Source organism: Muscardinus avellanarius (assembly GCF_963383645.1).
Source record: "Muscardinus avellanarius genome assembly, chromosome: 15".
Taxonomy (NCBI): domain Eukaryota; kingdom Metazoa; phylum Chordata; class Mammalia; order Rodentia; family Gliridae; genus Muscardinus; species Muscardinus avellanarius.
In genome coordinates this window covers 20717433-20731470 of record NC_137801.1, presented here as the reverse complement: position 1 = coordinate 20731470, position 14038 = coordinate 20717433, and the positions used below count along the sequence as shown (strand labels likewise).

The following is a 14038-nucleotide window of genomic DNA, read 5'->3' as shown; positions in this document are numbered from 1 at the left end:
AAGGGGAATGAGGAGGAGGAAGAAGAGGAGGAGGAGGAGAGGAGGAAGAGAGAGAGAGGGAGAGGGAGAGGGAGAAGAAGAAGGAGAAAGAAGAAGAAGGAAGAAGAAAGAAGAAGAAAGAAGATCTGGAAAAGTTCAGGTCTGGCCAAGCCCAGCCTGCCCAGGTCTTAAGGCAAAACTTCTTACCATGAGCCGGGTGTGGTGGCGCACGCTTTAATCCCAACACTTGGGAGGATGAGACAGGAGGATCTAGGTTCTCAGCCAGCCTCAGCTATTAAGTGAGGCCCTCCACAACTCAGTGAGAGCCTATTTCAAAATAAATAATAAAAAAAAAATAGGGCTGGGAGTGTAACTCGGAGGTAGAATGCCCCTGAGTTCAATCCCCAGTACCGTAAAAAAAAAAAAAAAAAAAAAAAAAAAAAAAAAAAAAAAAAACTGGTTATCACAACATGCCAGGCCTGGTGGCACACACTTGTAATCACAGTACTTGGGAGAATGAGATAGGAGGGTCGCAGGTTCAAGGACAAATCTGTTTCAAAATAAAAATAAAATAGGGCTGGGGTGTAGCTCAAAGGTAGAATGCCCTTGGGTTCAATCCAAAGTACCACATTCACACAAAACAGAAACTGGTCATTAATACCTTGGTCTTGCCGGACGTGGTGGCGCACACCGCACACTTGTCATCCTAGTACTTGGGAGGCTGAGACAGGAGGATCGCAAATCCACAGCCAGCCTCAGCTACTTAGTGAGGCCCTCTGCAACTTAGTGAGACCCTTTTATCAAGATAAAAAGAACAAAAAATAGGGCTAGGGGTGTAGCTCGGAGTTAGAATGCCCCTGGGTTCAATCCCCAATACTGAAAAAAAAAAAAAACAAAAACCCCTTGGTCTTGAAGATGGCAGCGTTTTTCATACATTTATCTTTGAGGCCAAGGCCCTCACTACTCATGTTCCAAGTGAAAGGAACCTTGAAAAGCTGCCAATAAGGGCCGGGCGTGGTGGCGCACGCTTGTAATCCCCGCGCTTGGGAGGCAGAGACAGGAGGATCACACAGGTTCGAAGCCAGCCGCGCACGCTGGCTTAGGAGACCCTGTTTCCAAATAAAAATGTAAAAATAGGTCTTGGAGTGTAGCCTGGAGGTAGAAGGGCTTCCAGGAACCCCAGTACCACCAAAAAAAAAAAAAAACTGCCAATGAGGATACTTGGTTTACACTTAATTAATGCATCCTTAGGATGAACCGCATATCAGTATCCTCAAGACTAAGATCCTTTCGTCCTATGTAGAAATCCTCAGAGATGACTGGCTTTTAAATAAAATTCAAAGAAGTGGCATTGGTTATCTTAGCTACAGGAGAAGAAAGATCTGGAACAAGAACCAAGCCATCCCAGTATTCACTACAGTAAAATATCTTTTCCCTGACACAGTAAAAGATAAGTTATTGAATTATCACTCTCTATCTTGTGCTCTATAATAAGGTCTCAGGAACCTGAACTTTTTTTTTTCTTTTGCCCAGAAAGTACACTTAGTTTGGCTACAAATGACCTTGATCTCTCTCCTACCCAACACTTTTTAAAATCCCATCTATTGGCTGGGCGTGGTGATGCACGCTTGTAATACTGGTAGTTGGGAGGCTGAGATCACAGCCTTAGCAACTTAGAAGCCTCTCAGCAACTTAGTGAGATCCTGTTTAAAAATAAAAAATAAAATATGGGTGGGAGTGTAGCCAGGAGGTAGAATGCCCCTGGGTTCCACAAAAAAAAAAAAAAAAAAAGAAATCCCATCTGTTTTTCTAAGACAGCTCAAGTTCCACTTTATCCACATAACCTTCCCTGACTAGACCAGTTTGGTGAGCATTTTCCCATATCTCAACAGACACAGCATCACTGTCTATGAATAAATGTCTTTCTTTTTCTTTTTGGTGGTACTGGGGTTCCTGGAAACCCTTCACCTCCGGGCTACAGTCCCAGACCTATTTCCTATTTTATATTTTTGAAACAGGGTCTCTTACGCGCGCTGGCTTTGAACCAGTGCAATTCTCCTGTCTCCAGTCTCCCAAGCGCGGGGATTACAAGTGTGGGCCACCACGCCCAGCTCAGAATTTCTTTTTTTTTTTTTTTTGGTGGTACTGGGGTTCCTGGAAGCCCTTCTACCTCCGGGCTACACTCCCAGACCTATTTTTACATTTTTATTTGGAAACAGGGTCTCCTAAGCCAGCGCGCGCGGCTGGCTTCGAACCTGCGCGATCCTCCTGTCTCCGCCTCCCAAGCGCGGGGATTACAAGCGTGCGCCACCACGCTCGGCCAGAATTTCTTTTAACAATTAATTAAATGCAGTATTTTGCCAGTTCTGGCTTGCTGTCTTTAATTGCTGCTTATCTCCCGACCTGCTGTGAGAGCAGAGCCTTGCTCTCTCCTCTCCGCTTCCCACTGTCACGCCCTTAGTGCCATGTACCCAGCCTGACACAGGCTGAAATTCTGAAATCCCCAAAAACTGTGAGCCAATAAATCTTCCTTCTTCTAAATTGTGTGGCCAGGTGTTTTGGATCATGGCAGTGCGAGTGTTGACCAAGACATCAGGCAAGGCCCAAAACTATCCAAATGGATGGTACAGAGAAGAGCCGTCCAAGGTGTGGATTAGAGGGCCCAAGAAGAGCTGGGACTTGAAATGGGCTTTAAGAATGAGAAGATTGCCTGCTAAGAGGAGAATCAGGGAAGCTTGGCCTTCCAGGTGACCAAAGGCCCTAAGCAGAATGGAGCTGAGTCCCTTTGGAGGCGAGTGAGCAGATGGACCTAGCCAAGGCAGAAAACCTAAGCCAGGTACTGATAAGAGAAGAAGCTGGAGAGCTAAGACGGGAACAGGCCTCCAAAAGCCTGGACTGTCAGGCTAAGACATCCGAACTTTGTCCTCCATATAGTGAGTGACCACTAAAAGTGCATGAGCGGAGAAGAGACAGCAGAGCCGTAGAAGCTATGATCTGAAAGCTCCTTCCTAGAGAACTCCCAAGTGGGACTGACTCCAACCCAGCGCTGCACAGACGGCGACATGGGACCTGTGTTTCTGTAACAAGGGCTTAGATTGCTCGTTTTTTGTGGAATTAGGAATTGAACCCAGGGACATTCTACCTCTGAGCCACACCCCCCAGACTTATTTCATTTTTTTTATTTTGAAAACAGGGTCTCACTAGGTTGTGGAAGACCTCACTAAGTTGCCGAGGCTGGCCGCAAGTCTACGATACTCCCGTTTCAGCTTGACAAATACTAGGAGTACAGTCGTGCACCACCCTGCTGGGCTTAGACTGTTCATTTTTGCCTGAAAATGTCCAATGGGTAGCTAAAAACAGAAACAAACACCTGGCATCTCTGAGCCAGTGTGGTGACACGTGCCTGTAATCCTAGCACTTGGGAGGCTGAGAGAAGAGGGTCACAGGTTTGTGGCCACCTTCAGCAGATTAGCAAGACCCTCAGTGACTTAGTGAGACCCTAATTCAAAATAAAAAGTGCTGGGGTGTATCTCAGAGGCAGAACGCCCCTGGATTCAATCCCAAGTACAAAATAAAAACAAACAAACAAAAAAAGACTCGGCATCTCTGATCTCTGTCTCCACGTGGCATCAGTCTCCTTCATCTGCACCACCTTGAAATCTAGGAGCAGCCGGGCGGGCGTGGTGGCGCAGGCTTGTCATCCCCATGCTTGGGAGGCGGAGACAGCAGGATCGCGCTGGTTCGGAGCCAGCCGCGCTGGCTTAAGAGACCCTGTTTCCAAATAAAAAAATATAAAATAGGTCTGGGAGTGTAGACCGGAGGTAGAAGGGCTTCCAGGAACCCCAGTACCACCAGAAAGAAAGAAAGAAAGAAAGAAAGAAAGAAAGAAAGAGAGAGAGAGAGAGAGAGAGAGAGAGAGAGAGAGAGAGAGAGAGGAAGGAAGGAAGGAAGGAAGGAAGGAAGGAAGGAAGGAAGAAAGAAATGAATGAATGAATCTAGGGGCAATAGGTCTGATGGGCAAACATCTTAAACATCTTGCAATGAGTGGAAGCTACCCACTCCAGGCAACAGCAACTTTCTTATGTGACGAGGTCCCACCTGACCAATCCTGAGATAATGATGGACCAGACTGTGCCTACCCAAGATCCCCGGCTTTGGCGGTCTTTAGCTATGCGAACCCCCAACCCTTGCGCTCATTCCCCTTTATATAAAACCTCTTGAGACAAGGGTTAGGGACATGGGTCCCTGTCTTTCTGGTATAGCTACTCTGATTAAAGTTTCTTTCATGCTTTTTGCCATTAGCTTTTCTATTTGGTTTTTGGACCAAGAGTCTGGACCTGATTTCCTGGGTCCCCAGACTCAGCCTGTGGCCAGGACTCCAGCAATAGCCGCTTCCGGTCTATCTGCCACCAGTGCTTACCAGTCGGCTTTCTTCTTTCTGTTTGTAGCTCTTGCTCTGATCTTCCTCATTCTCCTTCTTCCCATCTAAATATTCTCCAAGCGCTTCCCTGTGGCAGACAGAAGCAGAGAAGCTGAAGTTATTTCTAGGACTTAAATTCTATATTAAAGGCCAGGCATGGTGGCACACACTTGTCATCCCAGCATTCGGGAGGCTGAGACCGGAGTATCGCGGTTCGCGGACAGCCTCAGCTACTTAGTGAGGCCCTCCGCAACTCAATGAGACCCGGTTTCAAAATAAAGAATAAAAAATTGGGCAGGGGGTGTAGCTCAGAGGTCAAATACCTCTGGGTTCCATCCCTAGACCTGCAAAAAAAAAAAAAAAAAATTCTATGTTAAAGTTTCCATCGTTCTTCATACAGAAACATTCCATTTTAATAAAAATTAAAAATACAATAATAAAAACACCAGAAGAAAGCCAGGTGTGGTGGCACATACTTATAATCCAAGTACTTGGGAGGCTAAGATAGAATGATCGCATGTTCAAAGCCAGCCTCAGCTTAGTGAGGCTCTCGGCAACTTAGTGAGACCCTGTTTCCAAAATATATATAAAATAGGTCTGGGAACATAGTCTGGAGGTTTAAAGCCCCTGGGTTCCATACCCAATACCAGATAAAATTAAAAAATAAATAATTGAAAAAAGGATGAGGGAGTGTCGCTTAGAGGAAGAATGCCCCTGGGTTCAATCCTCAATAACACACACACACACACACACACACACACACACACACACACACACCCTTATCTTAGCACAGAGAGCCCACCTTTGAATAAAACCAAAGTCTGGGAGAAAAAAAGGTCAAATAATTTTTACTTTCTAAAATTTAATAACTTTACCCTTGAAAGTGAAGCTATAAACTGGTAAAAGATATTCAACAAAAATTTCTACCTATAAACTATAAAAGGGCCTGAGTTCAATCTCTGGTACCATTAAAAAAGGAAAGAAGAGCCGGGCGAGGTGACGCACGCTTGTAATCCCCACACTTGGGAGGCTGAGACAGGAGGATCGCGCAGGTTTGAAGCCAGCTGGCTTGAGAGACTCTGTTTACAAATAAAATATAAAATAGGTCTGGGAGTGTAGCATGGAGGTAGAAAAGCCCCTGGGTTCCATCCCCAGTACCACCAAAAAAAAAAAAAAAAAAAAAAAGAAAAGAAAAGAAAAAAGAAAGAAGAAAAAAGGCTCCTTCAACTCAATACAAAAGAAGACAAAATACCAAATAGAAAAGTTAGCAGAGCAATTTTCAGATAAAATGCAAATGGCAAAAAGACATCTGAAAACAGAGCCAGCTTCACAGGTAATCAGGGAAAATGAAGCCCTTCGAGGAGGAATCAGGAATCGCTGCTCTCCTAAAAGACTAGAAAAGATCTTAAAGGTTGATGATATCAGGTGTGGACCAAGAATGTCGCTGATCAACTGTTACCAACCCTCTGCTCACCACCCAAAAGCCAGTACTCGGGAGATGAGAATCGGATGCAGGGAAATCAGGCTAATTTGAGGGAGAGCACCAGGAGAAATGGGGGTAGCTATCATTCCCCCCCAAAAAAAGGTTCTTAGAGAACTCAGGCATGCAAAGGAACTCTTTTGCAGTGCAAGAGAAAAGAGATGCAGGGCACAGGCAAGAAAGGGGTCTCCATGCCGGGTGGGGTCTTTGTCATCTGGGGTATGTTCCCCCCCCAACACTGAAATTGACCTTGATCTCCTGGGCTAGTACCTATAATTCTTTTAGACAAATACATTACTTTTGTGCAAGTTAAACATTACAGCTAAATTTACATGCTTAGCTATGCTTGGTGACACACACCTGTAATTCCAGTACTTGGGAGGCTGAGACAGGAGGCTTGGTAGGTTCAAGGACAGCCTCAGCAATGTAGTGAGACTCTCAGCGACCTACTAAGACCCTGTTCCAAAACAAAAAATAAAAAGGGCTGGGGATGTAGCTTGGAGGTAGAATGCCCATGAGTTCAATCCCCAGAACACATTGAGAGAGAGAAAGAGAAGAGAGAGCGAGCGAGAGAGAGAGAGAGAGAGAGAGGAAGTCAAAGGACAATTTGCAAAGGGGAGGCCACTGTTACACAATTCTGTACACACCCTTCAAACATGGAACAGCCTATCTAAAAGGAAATTTGGCAAGATTTTCTACAGAGAGCTTTCACAAGTACCCAGAGAAAGACTGATACTGCGAAACACAAGGACCCCTCATGCAGCCTTCGGAAAAATGAAATCATTATTTGATGACTCTGGCATTCATTGTGAAACAACTGGGTTCCTTTATCTCGTTCTTTCTCGGCCTCTTCTCTATTCCCTTTGTTCAAAGTCCAGCACAGCCTACTCGTGTTACGCCATTTTTCAGAAACAGAGTTGAATTACCATTTCCTGCTCCTGACCCAGCGAATGCTTTTCTTTCTGTCATCTAACTCACTTCCCTAATCTTACTGAACCAACTCTTTGTTTTCTTAGTAAAGAACACTAATTGTTCCATTCTAAAACGCCTTCAGACGGTGCCAGGCTAAGTGTTCTCTTTTCCACCCCAAACACACTTGTTCGCAGAGCAGGGTGGTGCACAAGACGGGAGGATTGCAAGTTCAAGGCCAGCCTGGGGCACTTAACAAGACCCTGAGCAACTTAGCAAGAGCTTGTTTCAAAATAAAAATTAAAAGGGCAAGGGGTATAGCTCGGCAATAGGATGCCCCTGGTTCAACCCCAATGCCAAATAAATGAATAAATAAATAAATATGCTTGTTCCCTTGACTTTCTACTGTGACCACCAAGAACCTAATTAGCAACTCTATCTAAATAATCCCCTTCCAGCAATTTCCTGAGCAAGACCATGCTTCAGGAAAAAAAAAAAAAGATAAAGATAAAAGACTATTAGTCTACATCTGCTACAAATTCTTATCTAGCTTTGTCTTTTTTTTTTTTTTTTCTCTTGGTTCCGAGGATTCAATCCAGCCAGGGGCATTCCACCTCCAAGCTACACCCCCAGCCCTCTGATATTTTTTGTTGTTGTTGTTTTGAAACAAGTTCTCACTAGGTTGCCAAGAGTCTATCTACTTTGCTGCGGCTGCTCTCAAGAGCCTAAAATTCTCCTGTCTCAGGCTCCCAAGTCCTGGGCTACCGGCGGGCACCACCATACCCGGCTCTGATTTTATTGTGCTCCCCAATATGACAGCCACTAGACACTTGGCACCTCAAGACACTTGCAATGAGGCTGGCCATGAGTGTATTCTCATTATATGCACACTAGACAGACTTTGAAGGCTTAGTACAAATTACATATATGATATATATATATCATCTCATTAATATATTTATATTGATTGTATGACAAAGTGATAATATTTTTATATCTTAGGTTAAATAAAACAAATCAGTGAATTTAATCGTACCTGTTGCTTTTTGCCTTTTAGAACGTGGCTTCTAGAAAACTTAACATTGCACACGCAGCTCACATTGGTGTCTGTTGTTTAGCACCTGGCCCTCCTGGGGCAGATCCCTCTCTGGGGAAGGCCCTCAGTCTAAATGACAACCGCCATCTGCAATAGCCTACGCCCTACCAATCAAGGCCTTTCTCAAGATCTTAAAACATGAAATATGTTATTTGCCTGGAATAAGAGTTTTAGGTGAGGAATCATTTTTCTTCAAAGTGTATGAGTGTGTGTGTGTGTGTGTGTGTGTGTGTGTGCGTGTGTGTGAGTGTTTGAGACACCAGAAGTAACTCTGCCTCTTCCTTCTGCCTTTGTGTACGGCTCCTTCTCCCTCGGCTTCTGCCTTCCCCACTCTGAAAGTCAGCCAGCCATTCTCATCCTCAGGGCTCCGACTTAGAGTGTGTTCACTGTCTTTCTTTCTTTTATCTTATTCCTTTACTTTTTTCAGTGCTGGGGAATTGAACCCAGGGCCTCATGCCTGCTGAGCACGTGATAGACCACTGAGCTACCCCCCCAATGGGTCTGTCTCCACCCACTGTGCTACACATTGTCTTTTTTTGAACCCAGGGACATTCTCCCTCCGAGCTAGACCCCTAACCCTTGTTATTTATTGTTTTGAAACAGGGTCTTGCTAAGTTGCTGAAGCTGTCCTCAAACCTGGGATCCTCTTGTCTCAGCCTCCCAAGTACTGGAATGACAGGCACGCGCCACCTCTACATGCCCAGCGCTACTACCTATTTTTCTATGGCTCTCAGGCAAAGAATGATTTTTACAATATTACATTGGTTAAAAAGATTAAAATAATTAGGCAGGTCACAGAGGATTTTTAGAGCAATGAAAAAATCTTGTATTATACTATAATGGTAGATACATGTCCCTGGAAATTTATTCAAACCCATAAACATAAACCACCAAGAGCGAGCCTCAGGTAAACAGTGGCGCTCATGTGATAATGGTGTATCGCATTCGTGTCCTTTCTAACAAACACGCCCTCTGGGTGGGTGTGAGCCGCTGCCGGTGGCCAGCAAGTATGGATTCAAGGGATATACCACAACTCTGTACTTTCTGCTCAATTTTGCTACAATTCTAAAACTGCTCTAAAAATAAAGTTTATTATTATTTTTTGTGTGTATGTTGTTGTTCTTGCTGGGAATTGAACTCACAGACTTTCTACCTCCAAGCTCTACCTCCAGCCCTATTTCATTTTTTTGTTTGAAAACAGGGTCTAAGTTGCTGAGCCTGGCTTTCAACCTGTAATCCTCCTGTCTCCGCCTCCCAAGCACTAGGATTCTAGGTGTGCACCAGCAGGCCCAGCAGATCATTAGTGTCTTATACTTTTATTGGTGCATTATGGTCTCTCAGCATAAGGAAGTTCATAGCAATAGAGACACGCGTGCACACGGCCCTGGGCGGTCTCCCCTCCCCGTTCACCTCCCCCATACAGGGTGCTGACGTTGACAGTGGCATTCTCAAATATGAACATAATTGTTAGGATAAGCAGCCCAGTCATGCCAAAGATGGCGCCTCTCCGGCTTCTCTTCCAGATTGTGCTGGTTACCTCACAGCCAGCCAAAGGGGCCTCAGGATGCCCAACAATCAGTCCCCTGATAGCACACCCACCGGGGTATGAGCCACCCAATCAGTAAACGCCCCGTACTTTGTGTGATCTTTCGCTATGAGCGGAAGCTCCCTCCTCCCAGCTGCCTGATATAAAAGGGAGCTGGGCTGTCTTAATAAAGCTTTTGCTTCCTTCCTTGCTTGCTTGCTTATCTCCGATGGCTGGCCTTGGGTCTTTCATGCGCCGAGCCCCCTTCATTGGTCCCGAAGACCCCCAGACCCCCTTCAATAATGTCAATGGAGTTAGCAGTTTATTAATTTTTTAAAAATCAAAGAAAGATGACTATTTTGTTATATATGAACATTATATGAAGTTCAAATTTTAATGTCCATAAATAACACTTTGTTGAAATACAGCCATGCCTAAATTAAGCAGCTGGGTGAGAGACCAGGCGATCTCAAAAGCCTAAAACACTGACTATCACAGAAGAAGCGTGCCAAGCCCTGCATTACACGGAGAACATCACGGTGATCGAGGGCCGGCAACGCAGTGCTGGCCCTGGTAAAACGTGGCTCAGAGGGGGTGATAGGCCCAAGGAGAATTCAGAGGCCTCCACAACATTTAAGTTTTTAGGGATCCAGTGGTCAGTGGCATGCTGGGATATCCCACCAAACACACACACACACACACACACACACACACACACACACACACACACACACACAGCCAGGCTTGATGGCATTTGCCTGCAATCCCAATATCTGGGAGGCTGAGACAAGAGGATTTCAAGTTTGAGGCCAGCAATTTAGCAAGACCCTGAGCAACTTAGTGAGACTCTCTTTCAAAATAAAAAGTGAATTGTGCTGCTATGAACATGGGTATGTATATATTACTGTAATTCCCTGGATTCAACCCCTTTGGAAAGACACCCCATAGTGGTACAGGCAGATCATATGGTGGGTCCATTCCCTGTTTTCTAAGGAATCTCTGTACTGATCTCCATGGTGCCTGAACTAGTTTGCAATCCCACCATCAGTGGAGAAGAGTTCCAGTCTTCCTACATTATACCACATTATACCACTGTCATCTGGATACTTGGTATCGGGAAGGAGGAAAATGGGGAGGTGGTGGGGGGCAAGTACTGTGTGAACATCTGCCACTGTCAACATGATCTACACTATGATGTCACACTATAATGCACCAATGAACGTTAATTAAATAAAATAAAAAATTAAAAGAGTGAGCTGGCATGGTGGTGTATGCTTGTAATCCCAGTACTTGGGGGGCTGAGACAGGACAGTCTCATGTTCAAGGACAGCCTCAGCATGTAGGAAGACTCTCATCAACTTAGCGAGATCCTGTTTCAAAATAAAAATAAAGCCGGGCATGGTGGCACATGCTTGTAATCCCAGCATTCAAGAGACAGAGACCAGGGGATCTGGGTTGGTAGACAGCCTCAGCTACTTAGTGAGTCCCTTTGCAACTCACTGAGACCCTGTTTCAAAAATAAAAAGACTAAAAACTACGGTTGGGAATGTAGATCAGAGGTCAAATGCCCCTGGGTTCCATCCCCAGTATCACAAAAACAAAAAATAAATAAAAAATAAAGCCGGGCATGATGGCACACACTTGTAATCCCTGCGCTTGGGAGTCTGAGACAGGAGGATCACACAGGTTTGAAGCCAGCCTCTGCTACTTAGTGAGGCTCTCAGCAACTTAGTGAGACCCTGTTTCCAAATAAAAATATAAAATAAGTCTGGGGGTATCGGCCGGAGGTAGAAAGCCTCTGGGTTCCATCCTCAGTACCAGCAAAAAAAATAAAATAAAATAAATAAAAAATAAAAATAAATTAGGGCTGGGGGTATAGCTCAGAAGTAGAATGGACTAGACTCAATCCCTAGTACACACACACACACACACACACACACACACACACACACACATAAAAAGTGTTGGGGTGTAGCTCAGAGGGAGAACAAAGCTGGGTCCAATCCTAGTACCACACACACACACACACACACACACACACACACACACACACACCTTACTGCATCTTATACCCTCTACCTCAAAAAAAAAAAAAAAAGAAAGAAAGAAACTCAGTGCCCGATAAGCTAGTTTTGGTTTCTAGCAGCAAAAATACATTCCACACTCAGAAATACGGTTCAGGTTGATTTAAAAAAAAAAAAAAAAAAAAAAGCTCCGAGCTTTGGTGCCTGAACAGGAACCCCTTGCAGCAGGTCCAGTCCACAGTGCAGGAGGCCAGGGCACCTGGGCCACAGGGGCCAGGAAGCCTGTGGTTTGCAAGTATCAGAGGTAGACAAGATGCCAGGTAGAATTTATGACAAGCCCCGAGTGGGAGAGCCATGGCACCGGCCCTGGAATTCTGAGCAAGGCTGTGCCATCTGGAGCAGAGAATCAGACACTGTGTTAAAAATAGTTCCTGGCACGTTGCTGAGCCCTAAGAGAGCAAGCACTTGGACAAGGGATGCCGGGCGGGCAGGTATCCAGAGCTATAGATCATGAGCTCGGTGCATGGGACCCAACAGTCTGGCAGGCCCAGTGGCAGTCCACTGCAGGATGGAATGGCAGGTCTGAGATGGGGCCTGAGCAGAGACGGATGACGCACAGGTTACCCAGCCCCAAATCACCCACCATATGATAGCCCAGTGCCCCTCCCTGCGGCTCAAGAGGAGCCCCGTATGAGCAGTGGAAGGAAGAGGAAACAGCCCGAGTTAGTTTCTACATCAGTAGGTTTGGGGTTCGGGCTCACAAGGGACAGCAACAGCATTATATCACACTTAACGATGACTTCCAAACGGGAAGGCTCTAAGGATGCCAACTGACCATGGAATTTGTGTGCCCACAGAGCCTCAGCCGGCACCCCTGTCCAGGGGCCGGAGGGGTGCTTGTCCTCAGGCATGGGGGCGTATGTGATAAGCCAGGAGACCAGGTGACTGACTCATGCAAAGAGGTGCAGAAGTGTGCCTGACGGCCGCGGGTCAAGTCAGATTCCCTGCCATCCCGACCGTGTTGGAGGGGCACCGCCGGGAGGGGGCAGGGCACACCGGGTAGCATCCTCCAAATGCAGAGGTGGCGAGAAGCCAGACACTTCTCTGTGACTGTCCCTACAGGGAAAAGGTCACGTGTAGGAGCAGAGCGGCCCGGCTTCTGCTCCCTCACAAGGACTCCTTGGGGACTCCGTGTCCCCGCCTTCACCACATGGCTCCTGCAAGGTCAGAAGTCCCGGTCCCCGGGGCACACGCCAAGGATCCAGCTGGACCACAGGCTTTGGCTGCCACCTGGTAACGTTGGACTCATCGCGCCCATGACTAAGAAGAGCGGTCACCATCTCAGCAAAGCAACTGACCCTGCCGCAGGAGGTGAAAGGGCTGCTTTGCAAGGGCATAGCGGCCAGGCTGCTGGGTCCTCCCTGCCACAGCGGCCGTGCATGGGCGGGTGTGGGAACCCTGGCCTGAGAAGGGTATGCTTATCAGGGCCCCCGGCCCTTCAGAGATGAGGGTTTCTGTCACACACATGGATGAACCACTGATATCAGCAGAAGTGGTGGGTGAGGTGCACTAAGGACGTGGGGAGGAAGGCAGGCTGGGCGGAGGGAGGTCCTGGGTCGCCTGAACTCTCTCCGTATTACTCACGGGCTCCCACTGCAACAGGCCCTCACTGAAGTGCTGAATGGGTTATTACTTCTGTCAATGATTTAACAAGTGTTAAATAGGTGTCATTTTTTTTGGGGGGGGGATGTGTGTGGTACTGGAGATGGAACCCAGAGGCCTACTACCTCTGAGCTACACCCCTTCTCTATTAATTTATTTTGTGGTACTGGGGATGGAACCCAGGGGCCTTCTACCTCTGAGCTACACGTCCAGACCTATTTTTTATTCTTTATTTTGAAACAGGGTCTCCTTAAAGTTGCAGAGGACCTTGTTAAATTGCTGAGGCTGGCCGCGAACCTGCGATCCTCCAGTCTCAGCCTACCAAGTACTAGGATTTACAAGAGTGAGCTACCACCCCTGCGTGCTGAATGTTTTACTGCCCCACACTCTGCTTCGACTTTGGGGGAGAACTATGTTCTCGCTCATCAAGCAACAAGACCCTGCCACACTCAGGGCACGGATCCCCCACCGGCCCCCACCCTGGCGGCGTCCCCAGCTCCTGAGCTCCCGCCGCGCTCACCGCCTCCGGGCTTCCTGGCGCGCGGCGATGCGGAGGCGCCGAGCCTGGATCCGCTCCTGCTGGTTATCAGAGTGCACAGAGAGCCCCATCATCGGGGTGGATAAGTGTTCGTCCACATTCTGCTCCAGGACCCCTATGGAGGCTGGCGGCGGATTCATAGCAAGAGCCTTCGGGCGGCCAGGCAGCTCTGCCTGGACCACCTCCCGTTGCTAGGAACAAGCCGTTGCCAAGGAAGAGCAATCACCTGACCCGCCGGCCGGCCTCTGGAGAGGTTGCGCGCGCAACTCTCCAGACCCCGCCCGCTGCTCTAGAGAACTTTTAGCCCAGTTTTGGGTTTATTCCTGTTTGGATGGGAGGACTGTCCTGGTTCCTACAAAGGCCCAGTCATATTCGCAGAGACCTTGAAACCTCACCACGACACTG

The 14038-nt window shown here is 47.0% G+C and overlaps 1 protein-coding gene across 2 annotated transcripts in view; it reads right to left on the bottom strand.

Moving 5' to 3' along the window:
• Nucleotides 1-13773, bottom strand: part of DRC1 (dynein regulatory complex subunit 1) — a gene marked incomplete at both ends in the record, with an annotated part of 45295 nt that extends 31522 nt beyond the window's left edge. For both annotated transcript variants that reach the window (XM_080711238.1, XM_080711239.1), the window contains 2 exons: nt 4400-4487; nt 13616-13773. In XM_080711238.1, the coding sequence (XP_080567364.1) occupies nt 4400-4487; nt 13616-13773 (246 nt within the window). The remainder of the gene's footprint in view (nt 1-4399; nt 4488-13615) is intronic.
• Nucleotides 13774-14038: the final 265 nt, after the last annotated feature.